The sequence below is a fragment of the Pundamilia nyererei genome, unplaced genomic scaffold (assembly GCF_000239375.1).
Source record: "Pundamilia nyererei isolate P.nyererei 1_Seehausen unplaced genomic scaffold, PunNye1.0 scaffold00230, whole genome shotgun sequence".
In the NCBI taxonomy this organism is placed as follows: Eukaryota; Metazoa; Chordata; class Actinopteri; order Cichliformes; family Cichlidae; genus Pundamilia; species Pundamilia nyererei.
In genome coordinates this window covers 368,377-393,638 of record NW_005187631.1, presented here as the reverse complement: position 1 = coordinate 393,638, position 25,262 = coordinate 368,377, and the positions used below count along the sequence as shown (strand labels likewise).

Below are 25,262 nucleotides of genomic sequence, written 5' to 3'. Positions count from 1 at the left end.
CACACACACACACACACACACACACACACACACACACACACACACACACACACACACACACACACACACGCGCACTTTATCTTTAATGAATGCTGACCTATGTTTTATAAAATCATGTGTACATAACCTGGTTCTGGTCTTAAAAAGGGTAAAAGGACATGACAGACTTATATAGAGGTCACTCTATAAAAAAAAAACCTCCTCTCACCCCTACTGGTGGTCTATGTGGGACTCTACCAGAGGCCACCACCACTATATCCGGTTGGTTAGCCACCCCCATCCGGAAGTCCAACAGGATCTTAGCTCAGTCATTCTCCACCACCCTAGAGGATGTCTCCCATTTTGACCTCTGGACTTCCAGGCCATATTTGGCACAGATGTTCCTGTACACTATGCCGGCCACTTGGTTATGGCGTTCCATGTATGCCCTGCCTGCTAGCATCTTGCACCCTGCTGTTATGTGTTGCCATCTTCCTGATGTATTTGTGGATGTTTGTTGTCTCATCCTGGACCGTGGTACTGACACTCACCAGTCCCCGTTCTCCTCCTTTCCGCTTAGCATACAGGTATCATTCTTAGTGCTGCAATCACATCATCTAGTAGATCTTCTGAGGGTACTTCACGTAGTCTTGGTAACTGGCTACGGGGGATCCAGGTTTCCCCACTTCTCATCAGGGTGCCCTGGTACCTAGACACCTGTCTTGGACTTTGTTGATTAGGGTGACATCCGAGATGGCATGACTTTATATTTCTCTCTCTCGTTCATGTCGAGAATAAGAGAGAAGGGGGGGGGGGGTCTAGCCTAGGACTCTTACTGGATACAGATGCCCCAGGTGGGAATCAAACTTATGACTCCTGCTCCAGAGATGTACATATATATGCAAAAGTATTCCCTTGTCTGCCTTCACATGTTTTCACTGTTTTCTTTATGTTGTTGTTGTGATTTGGTGCTATATATAAAATAATCGGCTTGCCTTAAGTGAGATCCTATTTTTAATCCATAGAGTTTAATATGCAGCTATATCCAGAGGTGGGAAGCAATGAAGTACAAACACTTTGTTACTGTACTTTACATGAGTATTTTTTTCCTGGTATCCAAGAGGCTTCTTCAATTCTTAAACCAAAAGGTGGAAAGTCCCAGGCATTTAAAGTGGGGATTGTCAGTGATTTATTATTAATTAATGTTAATATTATTTCACTACTAATCATGTCTCAAAATAAATTAAAAGCATGTTTAACAATTTATGGTATTATGTGTGTTATTAAATGATGCCAATATTTCACTTTGAAATAATTTTATAAGACGTGGCACTTCACAAAACTAAAGGCCAGACGTGCAAAACTGTTAGGCTGGGCTTTAAACAACTAACTGTTTCAGATGTACTAAATAATCTGCAAACAAATTTTAAATTAATAGTAAATATAAGTTACTAATTAGGGTGGCTGGCCTCTTCCTTAGAAATAGGGTGAGAAGTTCGGCCATCCGGGAGGGGCTCAGAGTAGAGCCGCTGCTCCTCCACATTGAAAGGAGCCAGTTGAGGTGGTTCAGGCATCTGACAAGGATGCCCCCTGGGCGCCTCCTGGCTGAGGTGTTCCGAGCATGTCCCACTGGAAGGAGGACCCGGGGCAGACCCAGGACACGCTGGAGAGATTATATCTCTCAGCTGGCCTGGGAACGCCTTGGTGTTCCCCCGGATGAGCTAGAGGAGGTGGCGAGGTCTGGGCTTCTCTGCTTAGGCTGCTGCCCCCGCGACCCGGCCCCGGATAAAGCGGAAGAAGATGGATGAAATATAATTTTTCAAATACGTCTATGAAATCAGTACCAAATGTGTGTAAATGTGCAATTAAATACTTTATTGAGTAAACTCGGATAATAAAACAAACAGCCCTCCAAAACTAGACAAGAACAATAAGTAAAACGAAATCAAACACTGGTTAGACAAGGGTAAAAGCAAAAACAAACAAACAAACAAACAAAAAGCTGAATATAAATCCTTTTCACATTTAAACTTAGATAAATCCATAACATTATCGAACCTTTATTTAACAGCATGTACATCCTCTTTTATACTTTAGAATCTAACACATAAAACAAACACAAAAAGGCAACCTTTAATTGAGAGGCCCCAAATGCAGATGCCTGTATACGGGACTTAACAAAAGCAAGCCATTTAGAGGTTGCACAAAATACAAAATAAAAGGCAAACGTAGACTAAGACTTTGCCTGCAGGAAACATAACCTGGAAAGTACTAGCATGGAGAAAGAACCTACGTTCCAGCACCAGACAAGGGCAGATTTGGCCAGTATATACACAGCGAGGGTGATCAGGGAGGTGAAGACAGCTGGGAACTCAGGAAGGAAAAAAAACAGGAGTAACAAGACAGGAAGCAAAACAACAATTTAAAACGATACTTTGAGGAGACATTTTTCTTCAGATGTTGATTAGCAAAGTCTTTAGAAATGTATAAACAAAATATTAAATAGACACTATGCAAAGAAGCCAAATTTTAGGAAGTAAATCATCTCTAAGAATCAGAAAGTCTGTTGTTTAATCTGAGGTGTTAGCATAGACAATACATACATGACTAAAAGTGCTGGATCACATGCATCACATCAACGCTACAGCACAATTTTCCCCTTTTAGTTTTTGCCCCTACATATAAAAAGACATAAATACTATAAAGGAAGCTTCAGAATCACTTTCCTATTGGGGGGGATGTTGAGCAGGATTCACAAACTTGGATGTCCCCCATTATCTTGTATGATGTTTAAAGCTTAAGGGGCAGCTTTGGTCTCTTTCACACTGTTGGTCAGAGTTTTCCCATTCTGATCTGCAATAACTGAGGTAATCAGCAAACAAAAAATAAAGTAAAACAACAGAAAAATGGATAATACAGGTTAAAAAACACAATACAATATTATGCTATGGTGTATTTATAAAAAGTCCAATAAGTAACTATTACTGTAATGTAGCCAAATAAATTCACATTTGCACTGTTTAATTTTGTAATATTGCATTTATGTGTATGTACTTTATGTTATTATTGCACCGTGAATCATGCCAAAACTTGTAATAGACCTGCCGGTGCACCGTGTCCATTTCACGCTTTCCCTTTCCAAACCATGAAAAAGACACACATGCAGAAGTTGCAGTAAGTTGCATGCTGTAGTAACCGCAGAGTGAGATATTCTATTTCAAGCTAACATGACAATAATCAAGTGAAAGTGTTCAAATGGACATTATTAACACATTTACATCTATATACATAGATGCCACCTAGCTGAAATGTACTCTGTTTTTTTGTTCAATCCTGACTTCTTGGCTTAATATGTTATCTCGCCCTGCTGGTAATGCAACTTCTACATGTGTGTACATTTCACATTTTGGAGAGGCAAAGCATGAAACAACTACTAACTAGTAGTGAATGTTTGCAGAGCATTTTACTTCATTGCAATGTTACTGTTATGTTATCTTACCTGTGTCTGCAGTTTTATTCTGAATGCCAAAGGCCACAGGACCTCTGATAGTAAATCCAAGGTAGAAGGTAACTTGACGTTTTTTCCAACAGCTGTTTTGCAGATTGGCATTGATCTTAGTCTCTTTACCACCAACTCCTGTATATACTCCGTAGTCTCTTACTACTCCATCAAGTCTAAGAAGGAGCTCTTGGACATCAGGACTTCTGAAGATTTCTTCTTTCTTCCAGTTATCGCTCCAATCTGGTTTTGCTTTCAGATGATTTTCAATAATTGTTCTGTGAACAATTCTTTTCACACCTTCACCTTTTCCAATGAAAAACACAGGAAGAAGATACCTGGCACGAAAGTACTTCTTATATGCATTTTCGTAAGTGTTCTGCATTTGCTGAATTATTTGACTGATGTCATAAACACACTGGCCTTCATTTTCAGGCCAGTACAAGAGAAGGGTGAACATGTGCAGCTCAGGTGGGTCTGTGTCACTTGGGGGCATTTTCCGTCTAAATAGTGTGAGGATGTTGTTGACCAGAGCTGTCTCTGAATCTGCACTTGGACACATTTCTCTACACTTTGTAGATATGTATTCGAGCTCTGATTGAGTGTATTGTTTGACAAGAAATGACAGTGCTTCCACAGACTGTTCATCTAGGTTTCCCTCCTGAAACATCTGGATGAGTTGTTTTGCAGTTGTGTCTCCAACATACTTCTGGTAGCACTCTGAGGTATCTTCAGATATATATTCAGGATCATCTTTCTCTGTGTTAGGCTTTGAGTAAGTCAGATATTGTTCCAAAAACATGCATTTTCTTTCAACTTTATCTCTGAGGCTTTCTAGTAGTTCAATGAATCCGAGGAGTTTGTAGCCTCTAAGTGATTTCAGGAAAGAGGTCGCCGATACTTTTTTTGTGAGAACCTTTTCCCAGGTTTCATTTTGACTAAAAAGTTTGTCATATAGAGTATTGCAGACCTGCAGGTAACCAAAAAGCCCTCTTGAATTAAAAAGTCTTGAAACATTCCTCTTGCCATGTTCTTTCATGTCTGGTCCATCTTCATCCTCAGCTAATCTTTCTTCATCTTCAAAAGCTTTAATCGCTTTTTGAGCCATTTGCAAAATTTCTCTTGTTTTGGCAGAAACATTTTGCTTCATTAGGCGGTTTTTATGGACTTGGCCAAGTGTGTCAGCAACAAAAGAATTTTGAGGATCTCTTTCTATTGCTCTCTGTGCCCACATTTCTGCCTGATTGTAGTCTTTTAGTTCTATATAATAAAAACGAGCAAGAGCTTGTGGAAAAAATGGATTTTGACCAAATGTATTTGAGGCCACTTTTAAAACTGTTGCACACTGCTCTTTCCCCTCCATCGTATGAATGTCTAGAATTAGTCTAGAAAACTTTTCCTGTTTCATTTCTGTGCTGTTGACTTGGTCCTCTTCTTTTTTCATTTTTCTTTTGGTTAGCATGTCTTTGACAAAACCAAGCAACCACAGAGGAATCTCATATCTGCAAAAACTGTTCAAGAAGTTTCTTGTTGTGTCACTTCTGGTCACACCTGTCTTTGCCAACAGTTTAGTACAACATTCTGCTATCATAGTGTGAGCCATGCGGACTTTTTTCTCACAACTTTCATTTTGTTGGAAGGTAATAATGAGATGATTTAAAGGCTGCATTTGATCCTCCAGTGAAAGGTCATCATACTTGTCTTGTCTGAGGAAGTCCAGGCACTGAGACTCCAGGAGATATGACCCTGGTACGTAGGCGTTCAACAGACACAGGAAGGCAGCAAGCTTCAGTGACTGATTTGTTTTTTTGCTGTTTTCTAATGCAGCACATGCCTCCCTGACGTAGTCCTGAGAGAAATTACTTTGCATTATGTTAAAGCCATGAAACTGTTCACATTTATCTTTGTACCTCTTTTGAAGCTCTTCCTTTTTCTTATCAAAATTTTTCTTCTCATTGTCTGAGAGTGTGTTCTTTAGGACAACGTGGTCACTCTGTTGAGGTGCATTGTTTCTCACACAGCTGAGGAAAATGACCAAAGGCATATGAGTAACTATCTTCTGCTCAGCAACTATCCTCATAATGCTGACTTCGAGATCTTCCAGAATCGACTCATTGTTCAGCAACAACAACACAGTTCTCTGGTGGTTTTGACTGCCTGCTGTGAAAAGTTGGACAACCTCCATTGCAACTTTTGTAATATCTGAGGTGGAGCCAGTTAAAACAGCACACCTGAAGGTTTTTCTCAAGTCCCACAACACCTGCATGGCCATTGTAGTTCCCCCACATCCTTGTTGGTGTGACAGTTTTACAGTTGATATCCCTGGAAATTTTCTATTTTTCTTAATTTGTTCCCTGAGTTCTTCGTATCCATCTCTTTTGATAAAAGTAGTTCCAGTCTTTAGGGACTCTGCCTGTTCACTGATGTAGAAATTTAACCACTCAGGTGGGGCCCCTCTGTAAAAGTTTTCCTCAGCCTTTTTTGTGCATTCCAGGAGATCTTCATCTGAATATTTTCCTTCAAACTGATCTGCATGGAGAATATCCAACAATGGGAGGCTTCCCATATGCAATTCCCCTTCCTTAGTGGACCGTGCTGGTCCATTTGCCATCTTTAGCTTTAAGTGTCCTGCAGCATAATAAACGTGTGAAAAGATTTTTAGTCTGAACTGTCCTCTGAGGCTAAATGGCAGTAGCACACACACATTTGAAATGTACATTACTAAGGGTTAGGATTTTACATTCATCAAATTATACCTACTGCGTTAGTTTTATTCTTGATTGTTATTATTCACTAGCTGGGCCCACGTCCTCATTTTAGGTTTGACAGCGTTTTAGTAGGTAAAAGTGAATGCTTTGACATGAATTGAGCTGCGGTTTGGGGGAGGACTTGAAGGGGACTGGCGATGGCTCCCGGGCTGGGCAAATCCCCATGTACTAAATAGAAGTGAAGAAGTTAAAGAATGGAGAACAAGGGCTCAGCTTGCAGTACTGGGGGGTACCTATATAGAGGAGCGTGTTTGGAGGCGTGGTCCTGCTCCTGAAATTCTGATACATAATCTCCAATTACTGGTTTTAACCCTTTAAACGCTGACCTAATTTAGCCTTTAAACCAGGGATAGGCAACTCCAGGCCTCAAGGGCTGGTGTCCTGCAGGTTTTAGATGTGTCCTTGATATAACACAGCTGATTTAAATGGCTTAATGACCTCCTCAACATGTCTTGAAGTTCTCCAGAGGCCTGGTAATGAACTAATCATGTGATTCAGGTGTGTTGACTCAGGGTGAGATCTAAAACCTGCAGGGACACCGGCCCTCGTGGACTCGGATTGGGGACCCCTGCTTTAAACCCTAACCCATCACCAGTGACGGTTAGCATTTTTAGCAAGGGTAGGAAACTCCAGGCCTCGAGGGCCGGTGTCCCTGCAGGTTTTAGATCTCACCCTGAGTCAACACACCTGAATCACATGATTAGTTCATTACCAGGCCTCTGGAGAACTTCAAGACATGTTGAGGAGGTCATTAAGCCATTTAAATCAGCTGTGTTATATCAAGGACACATCTAAAACCTGCAGGGACACCGGCCCTCATGGACTGGGATTGGGGACCCCTGGTTTAAAAGGTTAATTAAAATTTGGCATGTAGTAAGTGTTTTAGAAAATAAAGCAGACGTGGAGATAAGTACTTCTACATCAAACTTGTAATTCTGACCCCTAAAGTTATCTTCATCCACTAAATATATTTTATGTATTGTACTTTTACAAGCCCTTGGAATCTTCTAAAACCTGGAATCATTATGTCCAAGCAGTTTTTCCCAGGTCTAACCACAGATTGACTGTAGGGTCATTCCATCTCATATCATCAAATCTTTACAAAAAAAGCTGCTCAAGCATCTTCAACTTTTTTAAACATGTATATAATGATTGGTGTGAAATTTTACATTCATACATAAAATACTTTTCAATATATATTTTTCTGAGAAAAACAAATCTGATCAATTTTCATACCAAACTCTGAGACTGTTGAGCAGAAAGTCTGTGTTGATTTAAGATGTAATCACTGCTGTTGTATATGTAGCACTTTTTGTGTCAGGACAGAGATTTACAAGTGTAACTTCACAAAAACTCCATAAAGATTTCTCTTACCTTGTGTTCTACTTGATGCAAATGTGTTTGATGTCCTCTCATATCTTACATGTATTAGTGACTAGTGACTTTTGTGCTGGAGTTATATATAGTATACAGCCACTTGTCACACCCAGGTAGGTGTGGGAGTAGATACTCAGCACACACTGACCAGGTGAGGTAGTAGTAAGATATGTTCAAAATGTTTGAAGGAATCATTAGGACTTTATATTTACTTGTTTCTGAGAAAAAGGCAGATTGGAATAAAGCCTATTAAAGATATTCAGATGGAAAATCTAGAGGAAGCTATAAATGAAAGATCAGGGAAAATGTAAAAAAAAATGTCTTCAATGTTTGAGGTTATTGTTTTCTTACTTTGACGCAGCAGTATTATTGTGCGACAAAGATTGAACATTTCCAGGAAAAGCATGGGGGTGAGATCAACAGAAATGTTACTGACAAGAGGCCATGCAACTGTAAACTTTGTAACACTGTCAACAGTTTCTTTCATATTCTAACATGCTTTGTTTCCTTCATTTCTTTCTTCTTTCATTTCGTTTCTTTCAAAGGCATTTTAAGTTTCCTTTTTCTGATAATGAAACGTACCACTGCAATGTTTTCTGTTCTTACTATCTGACTGTCAAATGTTACCAGTGTTTTTCAGGTTATGACATAGTCATGCTGACATTGGAGTGCGGTGTAATGCACTTTTAAGGTTGCAGATGTGCATATAATGCTTAATAAGGACATTTTTAGGATCTTTTGGTTATTACAACTAAATGACAGGGCTCCACGAAATGTAACCTTGATCACAATTTTGGCTTCCCACGATTAAATGAACACAATCTTGAAAATGATCTGTTATTTAAAAAACAAAGCAAAAGCAGATTAAGTACTCCCAAATAATGCCTGATCACAAGCTTTCATGTACCACACACGCACAGCTGTTCATTGCATCACACAGCTTGAAGTTTCCTGGACTTGTCAGTACAAGTAACACTGCCAAAAATCAGAACAACAAAAAACAAAATGTCTGGCACAACGTGTGGAAATGCTTGATTTTTAAATAATGTGTGTCTGTGCCAGAGAACTAAACTGACAATTTTTTCAACCAGCTGAAAAGGGGAAATGTAGAAGGATCCCACAGCTGTCGAGTACTTTTCTACGAGTTTAGTCCCATCTGTCATGTAGATGAATGGAGTGAAAGAGTTTAAATTTTATTTCTATTAAATGCACTCTTGTCCAGCTAAATATGGATCTCATAGATCTGCAGAGGTTAATTAGCAGTAATATAGAAAAATGTGAAAGAAGCCCTGTTGATATAGGTTTTGGTGCCTTTTTTTAATTTTATATTTTTCTTCTAAGTGAGGAATAAGCAGGAGCAGTTTTACTTTTGCCACTGAAAGAATAAAGTTATATATGAAGAAAACAAAGGAAATGTTTTATTTATGTTCTAGTCCTGCCATGGTGCAAGAGAGCCTGCTTATGCAGTTCAACAGCCCGACCACGTTCACAACGTGTACCACGTTTTATTTTGAAGCGCCTTGAGGCGACTTATGTTGTGATTTGGCGCTATATAAATAAAATTGAATTGAATTGAATTGAATTGAATTGAATTTTGCCTTTGCCATCAGAACGTCATTACAATCTGGCTACCTGACAGAAAATGACAATGAATCCACATTTTTGCACAGATTTGACTTTTTAAAGGTCCCAAACCTTTGATCAGCTGTAAAACAGCCTGTTTCAGTTTAAGTGTTGTTTTTAATAAATTGCATGCTCAAGACAATTTTTCAAGTGGTCTTCAACTTTTGAGCCGGACTGTGTTTTGATGTGTAATTTTAGTGCAGTGAAAAAGTGACACAATTTTAGTTCAGTCTCATTTAAATTGTGACAAAACGCCAAATCCATATATTTGTCTAAATATCCATGATATTTTGCTGGAGTGAGTCCAAAATAAATCATGAATCCAGAAATACTTCTTGCCTAAATTAACAAAAAAAATGTTATTGCATGAGTTCTACATCCAGGCTGACTCAACATGTTGTGTAAGTGTGCTAAAACATGTTGTTAATGTTGCAACTAAAATGGTTAATTCCTCAGGGCAAGTGCGCTCAGTCACATCTCTTCACTTCAGGCTCAAACTAAATTTAACCATGTGCACAATTACAGGCGTAACTCGTAATCTGATCTATTTAAGAGCAACAATTCTTGACAAACATAACGAGGTGGATCAACTATGAAACAACCACACCTGCCACATTATTTAAGAACTGTGTGCTTTACAAAAATAAGAGGCCATATGAATGTTAGACAAAACATCCCACTGACTGACTCAAAAGACAGTAACACACAGTTACTGAACAGAATAAGATTTTTTTTAAGTGCTGGAAACAAGTAAACACTTGTCTACTGTGCATGTTCTTTCATGCTAACTCTATTTAGAATGCTTTCATATGTATTATTATAATAATACATATCATTATTATGAAAGCAAAATCAAAGCCATAGGACGCCATTCTTATGGCGCCATAGCTGCCACATGCTAAGACTGATATGATTAATATTAAAAATGCTTCAAAGATGCCTCTATTGCCTGCTACAGCAAAACATACATGCCTAGAAATGAACTTTGATCATTCAAACATCACCAGAAATTCCTTATCGTCAAACACGTCATGACACATGGGTCCTCCACACCAGCAGTTTGTAACTAAATCCAGTTGGGACTTTTTGTGTGCATGAGAATATTAGTCTCAATGAAAAGTACTTTTATATTTTATATTTTTGCTGTGCACCTCTAGAAAAATGCAATCACATGAAGTACAGAAGCAAAACACAACATTGAAGAAAGTCCAATTTCATTCAACTCAGCCTCCCTTTGACAGTTCAAAGATACAAAACAAACAACATTGCTGCACGTCATCTCATCTCACATTCAGCATTCCTACATTTGCAACATTCTCGCTGTCGTCAGCGGCATATCAACATCGCATTCTTCTGCAAGACCTGCCACATTCCACTGTTGTAACTCATCATTTCATGGCCCTGTATCACTCCACAAAGCATCTAATAACAATTAATCTTAACCTTAGACACTTACATTATGTCTAAGGTATTACGTTTGTATATTAACACATAGAAAGCAAATGAAACTGATATAAAAACATTCTGAACACATGAGTGTAGCATAAATCATCTAACTCATTATGAGATCATTTAATTGATAACTTTTTAGATTTCTTCTAGAAATGTTTATTAATTCTTAAATTTAAATCATTTATTATAAAAACAACACAGGAGGAATGACTGCACCAGTTGGAAATAACCAGCACAGCACAGAGGTACTGGAGTTACAGTCATATTTTATTTAGGATTGACCGATATTTCCACTACATAATTAAACTAATGAAGAAGTTAATGTCATAAAAATGTATTTATTTAGTTTGTCACATATGGGGCTTACAATACAGTATTGATCACATTTGTGTGGTGACGTTACAGTCACTTAAAGCCTGTTTATTCTGCTTTCATTGGTTTGTGTTTGCACAATGGGTCCAGACTGTCTGTAATATAAAAGACTTTTTTTTGCACTTTGTGAATATAGTGCCTCATAAGGAGCATGCAACCCAATGTCACTGCAAAGTGTGTAATAGGCCAGCTGGTCTATTGTGTGGATGTCATGCTTTGCCTCGCCTATGCATGCTTAAGCTACAGTACTTTGCAGAACCAGCAGAGGTTAAAAATGTATTTAAAGCATCACGAAAACAGTCAGGGGAAACTTAAACTTAAAGAAACATTACGAACACATTTACACGTAAATACAAATCAGTCAATTAGCTTAATCATAATGTGACATAGAAGGAGCCTGGAGTGTACTTCATAACATCCTTTCTCAGAAGTGTCTTGTTAGCTTTAAATAAATTACAGACCTCTGCTGGTACACGTGTCAATTTCACGCCTGGGAGAGGCAAAGCGTGACATCCACTCAATGGACCAGCGGCTCTGTCGGGTTAGAGAATGTTTCATATATGATATTAATGTAGTGTTTTTTGATGTAGGCTCTAGAGGGCAGGATGTGACCACATTTACAGTGAACCAATAACAGCACCTTCTTTAAGGCTGTTTATTTCTTCTTTTGAAAACAACAGGTTTATTTTGTTATTTTTATTTTGATCGGTGTAACTGATGCAGGTGTAATGTTCACAGCTGTGAGCGCAGTGGCAAAACTGTCTTTTTTCACACAGTCGTCTGGGAGTTGAGCTCCACATATTTCTGGTCTTCAGTAATATTGAAGCTCAAGTGTAACTTGAGTAAGGAACATCTGTAATCACTCATCGGCCTGCAAACTCAGTGCTGACATCATTACTCTGGTCCAATCATTTTCCTGCCTGTCTTCTGTTCTCTGTGTTTGAAATCTTAGTGCTTTTCCATTATTCTGTCTTTCAGACTTCCATTGATGCCTCCCACCTCCTCCTCATCTTCATCTTCACTACCACCAGCATCTAGACTCCAGGGGGTAATCCTCACTCCTCCCACTGCTGGGATCTCATTCTGCTATGATGGGTCACGGATGTCTAATTGCCAAATAGCCTAAATGAATTCTATAGCTTGATGAATCACGCTCACTTCTTCTGCATGAACTGTCCATGACCACCAAAAGTGGAAATTACTAATGTAGCATTTGTCTCCTTATAGACAGCAAATTTCTATTCAGACACATCCCTGGAAGCGTTACGGTAAGTGTCGACAGCAGATGGGCACTAAAAAAATAATTCAGGCCAAGAGTTTGATTCCTATTTAGTCTGCTCTGTTTATACAAATCATCAGGCTAAGTAGGCAAATTCCAGTTGCTTGTTATGCTGTCATATATCACATTTTCACTTAAGTATCACTATGGACAAAAATATTTATGAAATTATGTTGGTCTGATATTTACTTCAGAAGGGTTTCTCTTTCATTTTTAGACAAATTAATTAAGAGCAGTGGCAGCTGGGTGGGTGGTCTAACAAATGAATTATGAAGTTCACACTACTAGCAGCAGCATCACAGCCTCGATACCACATTACAACCAAAAGACCTTATCGTAGCAATACCAACAAAACTACATAAGGGAATACCCAGAATACCAGTCACACACACTCTCACACAGATTTTGACTAGTTGTTGCTGTACACATTAGCCTTTTTTGATTGGTTGTTGTTGTTGTTTTTACAGAGACAAAATATGCAAGAATGATAGCTGATGATGAGAATGGGGCAGGTTCTGTGTGTTTATAGCAGATAGAAACATTTAGCCAGGATGAACTGCAGGTTTGTAAAAGTTGTTTTTCTCCCTCTAAAGGGAGGAATAAAAATTAATTTAGATGTGTTTTACATGAAGGCGCTGACGTAGTTATCAAAAACGTTAAACTGTCAAAGCCACAGTAATGATGGTAGGCGATCAAGTTTTAAACCTTGATATATTTCAGACATTGGTCACTAGGTGGCAGCAGAGTTCCTCTGCATTGCCTCAGTGTGCAAGATGAAAACTTAAAAAAATCCCACTCTTGTTCTCTTGAATGAGCTTTTTTATGATGTTTCACTCCTCAGAAATTCATCATCATAAGTTAAGAGAACAAACAGCCCTGGTATTTTTCTGTTTACAAATAGAGATGAAGAAGAAAGCGCTCTGAAAATGTAAGTGCTTCTAAACAAATGTGAAAAGATTCATGGATACAGATAACCTGCCCAATTCTCATCTGACAAATATATTACAACAAGTTTGTTGTTTTTTGGGGGTTTTTTCCTTTGTAGTAGACTGAAAATTTAATACTCTTTAATGCTTCCCACATACAGCTATGCTTTACCAACAAAGAGCACAGAGGTCATGCTGATGCAGGAGCAAGGCACCAAGACGTACGTCGATGCTGTCCTCAAGACTCACCACCGAGTCATTCAGGTAAGACCTGGCTTGTTGTGTTTTTTGGGGTTTTGTTTGTGCTCAAACTGCAGGTGCTGCAGGTGTACTGAGAGGTTTTAAAGACCTAACTGTTAACAGTGTTATTACTTTTTGTCCAGCTGAGCACTCTGAACGCCGCGCTGTGTCCCGTATGAGTAAGCTGTTGCATGTTCATCTTTTAGTCCATAACTGTTGGAGAACATTAGAAGTGCTCACTATAACCAACCAAACTCCATCTTACTCTTAAAAGCAATGTGCATGCGTAGTTTTTGGTCATATCGTAATTTTTACTACTAATCCACTTCTCTCCCTCTGAACCTCTCAGCACACCGAAGCTGATTTCCAAGCACGGTTCAAGACGCGTCCGGAGCTGGAGGGGCTCATCGCTCAGATGAACCAATAACTTTCACCGAGTATCAACACTACAGTACTTGTACGACAACTAATTTATAGCGCATTGCTCATTCCTCAATAACATCCCGTAAAAACCGATTTTCTGCTTTAAGAAAAACAAACGTGTGCACATTTCTATTTGTCTTATTGGGGGAAATAAAACCAGACTCACTTTTTTTCCAGCTCAAAACTTTTTTTTTATTATTTAATCTACAAATTATTCTGCTTCATTGAAAAGTTTGAACACCAAACGTAGGCACGATATCATTTTTCACTTTTAATTAAAACAAAGTAGTTATAATAAAATGTGAGTTATTATAATTAAGTGTGTTTATTTAAATATTTTCTCATCTTCTGAATAAAGATTAACTTCCATTTCCCATCTTGTAGAAAACATAAAACACATAAAATTACAAAGACAAAAAAAGGTAAAATATTATTTAAAAAAGGCATTTTTTAAATTTTTGAAAAAAGAAAAAAAAACAATTATTTGGTTGCGAAAAAAAGATTCTGCAATGTTCATAGGTTTATATACCTTAAACAATAGATTTAACCCTTAATTTTTATGCCACTAACTAGATAAAATTAGGTTTAATCATTCTTTCACATCATATTCTTGCACAGGAGGTACGGAAAGGCCGCATGTTAATCAAATGTACAGATCGGCTCCATTTTCTAAGCAGTCATTACAGTCATGTTCTTTCACTGAGATCCTTCAAGCTCATACATGAGAAACCTCAGACTGCATCCCTCTCAGGATTTTATAGACATCTCTGCTCTGTTGTGTCAGCGTCACAGACTAAACAATCTCTCTCATTTGGTCTCATGTTGCATTTGAACTTCTCTCAGCACCATGTTTGTCCTCAGAGATCACATCCTTTTCCTGAAGCTCGTCTACAACAGCTGCTGCCTCACTCGCTCTGCCAATCAGAGCTGTCCAATGGCAAACCACGAAATCCTGAGCGGAGGAAGTTGGTGAAAATTTAAAAAGAAAAAAAAGTCTAGTGTTCAGATCATCACTGTTGAATACTAGACAGTGATGATCTATATTAGGATTATAGTTGTGAGAAAAGAAGTAAATCCTTTTTTCAGTTCTAAGGTTTTACTTATCAGAATATAACAAATATCACTTTGTCCTTATCAGGTTGTAAAAGATCAACTCACTCATTTTTTAATGAAAATTATGGCAAAACGCTGAAAAACTAAATAGACTTTAATGCTTCCATTAATACAGAGGCTAAATAGCAGCCTGGTGCTGCAAACTAAACAAAGCTACGAAGCTGCTCTCTTTTCTTTTACAAGAAATCACCACAGCTGACAGATTTCCAGGGAAGAAAGTAGTAATAATTTTAAAGAAACAAGTGTTGATGCCCAACAGTCTGGTGAGAATTATTATTCACAAAAAGAAAACATTCAAGGACGGCTTCCAGTGTTCACACGAGTCACCATCCCAGTAAATGTCAGACCGTGCAATGCTCAGGGAAGCTACAAAAACCTCAAAAGACCCTAAAGGCCTCAATTAGCATGTTATATGAAGAAGAAAGTCTCTTCACATGTTCTCTTCTCATTTTGCAGCTACAGGAACTAAACACTCCGCAGTCATTGAGTTGAACTTCTTGGTATACCAAAGTTTTCAAGAGAAAAATGCAAGGGCATCTGCTGACAGATAAAGCTTGGCTGAAATTAAATCATGCAGCAGGACAATGATCCCAAGCACAGGAGAATGGAGCAGTCAAAGTACAGACCTCAACCGGACTGAAATGCTTTTTCAGACAGCTGTGTGTAAATGAATGACAGCAAAGTTCAATGAACTGAAGCGGTGCTGTAAAGAAGTGTGAACCAAAATACCTCCACAATGATGTGAGAGACTGATAAAGTAACACTGATTGCTTCTTATTGTTGCTAAATGTGGTTTTACAAGCCACTAAATCTTGTGTTGTGCTTCGTTTTTCACACACTACTTCTGCACTTTGGCCTAGTTTTGTTAAATGAATAAATATAAACACATTCCTCATCTCAGGTTTGTATTTAGATTCTTTCAGAATCCGATTAGAACCAGATGTTTTTTCCCCTTCAAATTATAGCTGGATAAGTAAAACCTTAGAATAAAAAAAATGGTGTACCTTCTTTTTCATGACTATTTTTTTAAAGGGATCTACTTTGATAACAATAATAATCTAATAATCATGGATTAAAACGAACCTCTTACCCTGTTCTTGGTGAATGCTTGAGTTTAATAGTCATCTGGAATAAAAGGGTTCACATTGGTCAGATGGTGGCTGTTTATAGTTAAGATGAGCTGCGTTAGGGTAACAACATATAAAACACTAACCTGTTCCGATAGCGCACGTCCACACGGTGTCCTTTTCCTTTCCTCCCCTGCGCTCAACTTCAAGTTTCAGTTTCATGTTTCCGAAGTCGCTTTTCACATTTCCAATGACCACCTCAAAGAAATTAGTGTCGCTCCACTCCAACATGAACTGCTGTTTCTGTAGACAAAACATTTTATGGAAAGTTGAGGATTTTTGCCGTTTCTATGTTATGGTGCAATGAACAGAAGTGCAGCTTAGTCCAAACCTCAGGGCAGATTTGTGCTGTGTCCCAGTCTGTTGAGAGGTAGAAATAACTCTCCAGCTGTACAGGTTCAACAGGACTTGTCTTTCGGATTTTTCTGAATCCGTCAGATTTCTCCTTCTTCTCCACTTCCTGAAACATGGAAAAATGGACCATTCTTCACATACAAGTAATGGTTGGAAATCTTTGGGAATCGTGTTCACATCTATTCATGTCTTTAATGAACATATCTGTTTGTGTTTATATCAAGATGAGAACATTGATTTGCACTACTGCAATCCATGAAACTGAAAAGGGAAAATGGCAAGAAAACACAAGTAACAACTACAAAGTTTAAAAAAAGCTCAAAGCTGTTCAAAAAACAGCTTTTGAAAGAATGATTAAATTACATTAGCATAAAGATGGCTGTAAGTTCTTAACTTTTAATGCAGTTTTTTCTGCCTGAAAGTCAGTAATGTTGTCAGTTGGGTTGTCAAAACATTTAGAGACCAAACTCTATTAATTTGCTGCCTTGTAGTGTCACTGTGTTTTTGTATTTATCAATGAGAGCATTTTATTTCTCTCTGTTATTATATATCACCTTGATGATATTTTTCCTCACTTCTACTTTATATTGTTGCTCCAGTATGTGGCATTGTATTACCTGTTGTATTAGAGGATCACGTGGGACCAGGTAAACGTGCAGAGTGAGGCCAGATGTGATTTGCATGTATATCAAGACATCAGCAAAAACTTTTAGATATAGGCCCAGTTTCTTTAGGATCATGGCTCCTCTTAGAGAGAACTCCGGCTTGTTTAACTTCACATGGGATGATGTCATTTCAGACACTTGCTCCAAATAATCTCCACTGCTGTCCACATGCAGAACTCGAAATATGTCTGACATCGCTGCATTTTCACCTGCAAAGCACAAACAGTCGTGTGTGCATAAATATCTTTATTACTGTAATAAAACAATCATATGTGTTTTACGACTGCTCACCTGTACAGATCCAGTGCGGCAGACGGACTTCCTCTAGCTTCCCATCTGTGACTTTGATGTCCATTAGGGGTCCTGCTGGTATGTAGTCCATGCATACAGGTTTCCTCATGAATCGCTCCCATGAGCTAAACTGGTATCTGAAGCTGACGGTTTCCTTACAAACCCACTGCAAGGCAGACTCGCTGCATTCATATTTGCCACTTTCAGACTGCAGGCTGAATTTGAATAGACAAGACAAAATGCTCTGTTATGCTCTGTTCACATGCACGAACAGAAACAGCAAAACTGCAAATAATATAAAATGGCACTTGTAATGAATTACTTTATGGTCTGTCTAATAGTTATCGATAACCTTTACCTGTAAGTATGAACCTCCTCCATTATCTCAACTTCAGGTTTCAGCTTAGTCCACTGACTGGAGTCCTGTTGTACAAGATATTTTTTTCATTATATTTTAACAATATAATTATACATTTACATTATGACTTGAATTTTTACGTGACATACAATATATGAGAAACAAACAAAATCCCAGAGAAGTAGAAACTTACTGTTTCATTGTCAAACGTTTTCAGAAGTCTCTCTGATGGTTCTTGTAAAGCAAAGTTAAATTTTAAAGAGCTGGCCAACAAAATATCATTCAGACACATTGGTTTTTTCCCCTTTACCACAAGTGCTATCATGTGTGAGATTTCTACATAAGAAAATTACATTAAGTACATATAAGATATCTATTTTCTATTGTTAGAATCTTTAAGTGTAACAATAAAACCAGTTTAGTACAGGAAAACTTTGTACGCAGCACTAACTCACTTTGATAATGGCAGTACAAAATGTGTATTATTAACACATATGACATTTGTAAAGATGAGGACTTTAGTAACTTAATTCTCTTACCCTCAGCTCTGTGAACGTTGTAAGCAACAGGACCTCCGATTGTAAATCCAAGATAAAAGAACACATGGCCTTTTTTCCAGAGGCTGTCTTTTCGGTTGGCATCTAACTCGATCTCTGTGTCACCAAATGTTGCATACAGCCTGTAATCTTGCACTATACCTTCAATTCTGAGGAGTTTGCCTTGGACTGTCGGATCAGTGAAAATATCGTCGTTCCTCCAGTTTGTTTTTGGGTCTTCCAGTGCATCTTGAGTCCACAAGATTTCAAGGTTGCGTCTGTGAACAAGTCTGTTCAGACCCTGACCCGGTCCAAGAAAAAATATGGGTCGAAGGTACCTTGACCGAAAGAGTGACTTATATTCTTGTTCATAGGAATGCAGAATATTTTGGATTAAATGAGGGAGGTCAGAGGCCAATTCGTCTTCACCATCTGTAGGCCAACACAACAGCAGAGCTAACATGTGAAACTCGGGTTGCATCTCAGGAGCCAATGGCATTTTCTCTGTAAAGCTGCTTTGGTAGTCGGAGCTGGACGGAGGTTCTTTCATATTTATCAGCATGATATTGGCCAGAACGTAGTTGAGTAAGGCATGTGTAGCAGAATGTTTGTGTTGGCAGATTTCTTTCCACCATACAGCAATGTCCTTGGTGTCTGATCTAGTGCATCTTTCAAGACATGAAAGTACTCCCGGAGAAGTGACAGCCAGTTTTTGTTTAAGTTTGTGGAAGGCTTTCTGGAGTTGATCATTTGGTTCTGTGTCTCCAACATACTTTTTGTAGCATTCTATTGTCTTTCTGGAAATGTAGAATGAATCGTCTCTTTTAACAACAGAATATGAATACGTTAAAAACGTGTCAAAAAATTCAAATCTTTTCTCAACCAAATCTCTGAGGCTGTTTATTAGCTCCTTAAACCTGACAATGTTCCTATCTCCGGTGGATTTCAGGACAGAGTCCAGTGACACGGTTCTTGTGAGAACTTGCTTCCAAAGTTCATCATGTCTGATAAGATGGTCATACAACAGGCTGCAAACTTCCAGATAACCAAACAGCCCTCTGGTGTTTAAAGCACGCAAGACTTTTACATTCCCATCTCCTTGTTTACCCTTTGCATGTTCATTTTTAGCAAGTTTTTCTTCATCTTCAAAAGCTTCAATGGCTTTTTGGGCCAGTGTCAAAATTTCGCTTGGTCTGGTATAAACGGGCATCTTCTTTAGGTGGCTCTTATGGACTTGGCCTAGTGTATCTGCAACAAATGAACTCCAAGGAGCCCTCCGCTTTGCTTCTTTTGCCCAGATTTCTGCATTGTAGTAGTCTTCTAGTTGAATATAATAAAAACGAGCAAGAGTCTGTGGAAAAAGTGAAACTTCATAAAACTTATTTGAGGCCATGATCAAAACTGACAGACTGTTGCCCTCATCTTCTCTCTTTGTAATATCTTGAATCAGTCTGGAAAACTTTTCTTTCCATTCTTTAATGCCATGAGTTGGGTCCTCTATTACCGTAATTTCTCTTTTATTTAGCATGTCTTTGATAAACCCAAGTAAATATGGAGGAACATAACTTCTGCAAAAACTGTTCAAGAAGTGTCTTGTTGTGTCACTTCTGGTCACACCCGCATTAGCCAACAGTTCAGTACAACACTGAGCTATCATATTGTGAGCCATGCGAACCTTTTTTTCAGATCTTTCACCTTGTTGGAAGGTGACGATCAGATGACTGAAAGGCTGCATTTGATCCTCCAGTGAAAGGTGACCAAACTTGTCTCTTCTGAGGAAGTCCAGGCACTGAGACTCCAGGAGATATGAACCTGGTACGTAGGCGTTCAGCAGACACAGGAAGGCAGCAAGCTGCATCTTCAGTGGCTTATTTGTTCTTTTGATATGTTCTAATGTAGCACATGCGTTCCTGATGTAGGCTTGAGAGAAATTAGACTGCAGAATGTTAAAACCATGAAACTGCTTGCACCGATCACCAAATCTTCTGCCAAGCTCCTCTTTTTTCATATCAAAGTCTGCTTGCTCTCTGTCTGAGAGAGCTTTTTTGAGAATAATAGATTTTCTCATTTTCCTCTTGAACTTTTGTTTCAGTTCATAAGAACGCGCCTTTTGGTGGATAATCCCGTCACTGCTTCTCACACAGTTCAGTAAAATTACCACAGGCAAATCAATTTCTATATCCTGTTCAGCAATCTCTTCCATAATCCTGTCCTGGAGGATGTCCAATATGAACTCATCATTTAGTAACAACAGTACCGTTTTCTGGTGGCCATGGCTACCTGCTGTAAAAAGGCTGACCACATCTTGCGCAACTTTTGTGATATCTAATGTTGAGCCTGTCAAAACAGCACATCTGAAGGTTTTCCTTAAGTCCCACAGCACCTGCATAGCCAGTGTGGTTCCCCCACATCCTTGTTGATGAAACAGTTTAATTGTTGATGTCCCAGGGCCTTTTCTTCTCAGGTGAATTTGTTCTTTAAGGGTTTCATATCCATCTCGTTTGATAAAAGGAGTTGCATTGCCATCTGACACTGCTTGTTCACTGATATAGAAGTTTAACCAGTTCGGTGGGGCCCCTCTGTAAAAGTTTTCCTCCACTTGCTCAGTGTGTTGAGGTTCAACAAACTCTCCTTCAAACTGATTGGCATGGAGGACATCCAAAAATGAGAAGGAATCACTGATTTTACTCCTTGCATCTGCTTCTCCACCTTCAGCAGTGGACAGGGCTGGTCTGTTTGCCATCTTCACACTTTCACTTTACTTCATGGTAATGAATGTAAAAACAAAACACAAACATTTGTTAGTCTTATGTCTTAGCTTAAACTATTTGTAAATTAAGCTCTTACATTCACTTTATGGAATGTGATATATTTAAATAGCCATTTCATTGCTGGTGGAGTACACGCATATATAGCCTTCTCCATGTAAAGGACCAAACATTAACTTCAACAAAAACTTTCAGATCTTAACGGGATTTATCTTACCTTCTCTAAAATGTCGCGGACAGCTCTAGCGATCTGCTATCATGCCATGTGTTCAAGCACTGGGACCGTGGATGTGTACTGTAACCCAGGAGGTAGTAGACACACCCAAAGCAGGAAGAGATAATCCCTTACAAACATGGACACCTCTACACTTTTAACGTCAGAGCAGTTCTAAAACAATCCCAGGCGCATTTCCTTCTTGCTTAAAGTTTTTTTTTTTTTTTTTAAAGGCAGGGGCTACACTTGACTTGTTCAGTCGATAAACAAGTCAAATATTGCACAATTAGAAGCCAAAGAGTGGAAATTTGCAAATTTATCCAGCACAAATAATAAAATAGGTGGTATGTGTTAATTTTGTCCTATATTCAAACATTACGCGCACTTCTTCAAAGCGGTATTGTATTCATAAGTTCATTTGATAAGGAAACGTTCATCACAACAGGAAATACTGACGTTTCACTATGAACGCGTTCATGACGGAAGATTATTCTTTCCGTCACTATTCGCGCTTGTGGTTGAGTTAACCTGTTATTCAAGTTCATATAGAGATAAAGTTAAGTGTTACGAACGAGTACGATATAACGATATGATGATTTACAAACGTGTACAATGATTTGTGTGTAATGAGGACTCACAAGCGCGTGCTTCGATCGACCATGTAAAACCCTCCTACGCATGCGCATATCCAAGCCTGAATAAAGGGTTTCAAAACCGTTATGTGCTGCCGACGGGAAGCTCAATATTGACGTTTCGATACCGTATTGAGTATCTACGGTCATTGGTATTGAGTCACCGAGGCACAGATGTTTCAAAACCCTGTTCCAAAGTGCGGTTGAAAACACCCAGGTCACGTGACCACGACAAACTCCGACGTTGTTGTGTGTTTCACGCCTGTTTCGACAGGTGGCGTACTTGCTGCTTCCAGCCAACGAGAGGCGCCAGGATATGAATCAGTGATGTTTTTGACGTTAAAGCTTCTATTTTTGTGTGTGTGTAAAAACAAAAAATGTATCTGATTATTCTTATTCTTATTATTTGATGAGATATAAAGTCATACGTAAACTCATTAAAATATCTCAATAAAAACTCATCTGCTTTCAGGGAGAAATCCAAACGTTTCTTTCATATTAATCAGCATGATATTGGCCTGAATGTAGCTGGGTAAGACATGTACAACAGAGTCTTTATGTTGACATAGTTCAATGTCCTTGGTGTCTGATTTAGTCCATCTTTCGAGACATGAAAGTACTCCTGGAGAAGTGACAGACAGGTTTTGTTTAAGTTTGTGGAAGGTTTTCTGGATGTGATCATTTGACTTGGCACAACATACCTTTTGCAGACATTCTGATGGTTTTTTTTTTGTGAAATGTAGGATGAATCATCTTTTTTCAAAACAAAATCTGAAACTGTCAAAAAAATTCTAACTTTTTCATAACCATATCTCTGAGGCTGTTTACTAGCTCCATAAACATGGAAAGTTTCTCATCTCTGGGGGATTTCAGGACAGAGTCCAGTCACACGGTTTTGGTGAGAACTTTCTTCCAAAGTTCATTGCTGTTCATTGTCTGATAAAATGGTCATACCACAGGTAACCAAGCAGCACTTTCTTGTTTGCCTTTGACATGTTCATTTTTAGCAGGTTTTTCTTCATCTTCAAAAGCTTCAATCCCCTCTGGGCCAGTCTCAAAATTTCTCGTGGTCTGGCAGAATTGGTTGTGTTCTCCAGGTGGCTCTTATGGACTTGACCTAGTGTATCTGCAATAAATGAACTTCAATGAGCCCTCCGCTTTGCTTTTTTTTGCCCAAATTTCGATATAATAAAACAAGCGAGAGTTTGTGGAAAAAGGGAAACTTCAAAAAACCTTAGGAATTCAAGGGGGGGGTGAATATAGTGCCTCAAAGAAAATGCAACCTGATATCACAGCAAATTGTATAATAGACCAGCTGGTCTATTGTGTGGATGTTATGCTTTGCCTTGTCTATAGGTATCAAATTAACATGCATGCTTTTCAGTACCAGCAGAGGTTAAGAATTTGTTTAAAGCTTCATGAAAACAGTCAGAGCCAACTTTTAAAGAAACATTACTAACACATTTACATATAAATACATATCAACCATACAGCTTAATCCTACGTTGCATAGAAGGAGAGTCAAAGCATGACATCCACTCAATGGACCAGCGGCTCTGTTGGATTAAAGAATGTTTCATTTATGATATTAAAGTAGTGTTTTTGGTGTAGGCTCTAGAGTGCAGGATGTGACCAAATTTACAGTGAACCAACAACAGGTTTATTTAATAAGAAACCTTTCAGGTATTTCTGATGTTTTAGCAACTTTGACCTGTGTAACTGATCCAGGTATAATGTTCACATCTGTGAGTGCAGTGGCAAAACGTTACCCTTATCACACAGTCCTCACCCAGCATGCTGGGAGTTGAGCTCCACATATTTCTGGTCCTCAGTAAAAATGAGGCTCATGTGTAAGTGTAGCCGCTAAGACTGGTGGACCTAAATCTTCACCACCACGTCTTTATACATACAAGCGCAAAGGGGAGTGAGCGGGTCAGCGCTCAGGGCACAGAAACTTAGCTGGCTTCAAACACCATTTATTTCCATTTAAAAAAAAAAAAAACCCCCACACAGCCAGAGTCACAAATACAAGATAAAATTCCCCGTATACAATAAAAGTAGTGTTGCAACCCGCTAAAAACCCTGCCGGCAGAAATAACTATACACTATTAAAACAAGGCTAAAACATGTTTTCCATATACTAAAATTGTCCTCCCACAGTCCCATAATCCAGCCACAAATGGGCGAATGGTCCTTATCTGAAAGAGACAGGAGAGGAACTTCTCTTCCGGGATGGGGAAACTCGCCAGCAACAGACCAGGGAGGAGGCTCCTATCGCAGACCTGTCTGCTCCGGACAGCGCGTCGCTTCACCGTCCCGCCCCACTCCACACCTGAACACGGCCTCTCACCGTCAGATGCAGGCAGAGGGGCATCCCTGCCCTGTTGTGCATTGCGGCCATCGCCACCCACTGTTGCCGTTCCTGCCGTTAGGACTGGATCGCCGAACAACTCGCGGCGCCCCACAGTCAGGCAGCAGTTCGTTCCACACACGTGCGGGCTTGCACGCGTTCCTTTTTCTCCTCCTCACCCTTCGTGTATCGCTTCTTCCTTCTTTTGTCTCTGCGCTCACCATCCCCTTTAACAGGTCAACCTGGTGGCTGATAGGCCACCTTGGGGAACGCCCCCACCTCACAGGTGCCTACAATTGTCTGTTTAGTCCATAGTGGGTTAAAGGAACATGGTACAACATTAACACAAATATAAATATGAGGATAAAACCATGCAGTATAAATATCAATAAACAAACATGCAATATAAATATCCCAATAAAATCATGCAAATAAAATCAACACTATGTACCAATACACAGATTGATAAAACATAAAAACACAAATTTCCGCTGTGTGACATAAGTTCAGTAAGGAACATCTGTAATCACTCATCGGGCTGCAGACTCAATGCTAACATCATTACTCTGGTCCAATCATTTTCTTGCCTGCCTTCTGCTCTCTGTGTTTAAAATCTCAGTGGTCTTCTGTCATTCTGTCTTTCAGACTGTCATTCATGCAACCAGGCTCCTCCTCATCTTCATCTTGACTGCCACCAGCATCTAGACTCCAGGGGGTGCTTTGCTCTCCTCTCACTACTGGGATCTCATTCTTCTCTGATGGGTCACTGGAGTCTAATTGTCAGATAGCCTTACTGAATTCTGTAGCTCACTTAATCATGCTCAGTTCTTCTGCACGATCTGTCCTTGTAAACTTTTTTTTTAATTTTAATTTTTCAAATAAAAAAGAGCAGAAGTAGATTGTGACTTGAGGTTTT

At 39.0% G+C, this 25,262-nt stretch overlaps 2 protein-coding genes across 5 annotated transcripts; both read right to left on the bottom strand.

The window, feature by feature from the left end:
* Window positions 1-2,182: 2,182 nt before the first annotated feature.
* On the bottom strand, window positions 2,183-5,750 carry LOC102194885 (sterile alpha motif domain-containing protein 9-like). The gene is made up of 2 exons (XM_005748833.1): window positions 3,479-5,750; window positions 2,183-2,841 (listed from the first exon to the last, which is right to left on the bottom strand). Exons 1-2 carry the CDS (start codon window positions 5,748-5,750, stop codon window positions 2,777-2,779), a joined length of 2,337 nt encoding a protein of 778 aa, XP_005748890.1. The 3' UTR covers window positions 2,183-2,776.
* Window positions 5,585-22,218, bottom strand: LOC102209611 (sterile alpha motif domain-containing protein 9-like). 4 transcript variants are annotated; one of them, XM_005748797.1, is made up of 11 exons: window positions 22,003-22,218; window positions 21,368-21,445; window positions 18,386-21,143; window positions 18,040-18,080; window positions 17,847-17,911; window positions 17,489-17,703; window positions 17,150-17,406; window positions 16,510-16,638; window positions 16,265-16,421; window positions 16,142-16,176; window positions 14,387-14,890 (listed from the first exon to the last, which is right to left on the bottom strand). In XM_005748797.1, exons 3-10 carry the CDS (start codon window positions 21,123-21,125, stop codon window positions 16,166-16,168), a joined length of 3,615 nt encoding a protein of 1,204 aa, XP_005748854.1. In that variant the 5' UTR covers window positions 21,126-21,143; window positions 21,368-21,445; window positions 22,003-22,218; the 3' UTR covers window positions 14,387-14,890; window positions 16,142-16,165. The 4 variants fall into 4 exon arrangements, with proteins under 4 accessions (XP_005748856.1, XP_005748854.1, XP_005748855.1 ...); XM_005748799.2 differs by lacking the exon at window positions 14,387-14,890 and adding an exon at window positions 5,585-6,106 and having other exon boundaries at window positions 21,368-22,218; XM_005748798.2 differs by having other exon boundaries at window positions 16,135-16,176; window positions 21,368-22,218.
* Between the last annotated feature and the right edge of the window lie 3,044 nt (window positions 22,219-25,262).

Excerpts from the sequence above, each read along its gene's own strand:
- LOC102194885 (XM_005748833.1), bottom strand. The coding sequence starts at position 5,750 with ATGGCCATGCAGGTGTTGTGGGACTTGAGAAAAACCTTCAGGTGTGCT. Across the intron at positions 2,842-3,478 it reads GAATAAAACTGCAGACACAG|TTATTGCAGATCAGAATGGG; the intron begins GTAAGATAACAT and ends TGATTACCTCAG.
- LOC102209611 (XM_005748799.2), bottom strand. The coding sequence starts at position 21,125 with ATGGCAAACAGACCAGCCCTGTCCACTGCTGAAGGTGGAGAAGCAGAT. Across the intron at positions 18,081-18,385 it reads CAACGTTCACAGAGCTGAGG|AACCATCAGAGAGACTTCTG; the intron begins GTAAGAGAATTA and ends TTGCTTTACAAG. Across the intron at positions 16,639-17,149 it reads GTGATCCTCTAATACAACAG|GAAGTGGAGAAGAAGGAGAA; the intron begins GTAATACAATGC and ends TCCATGTTTCAG.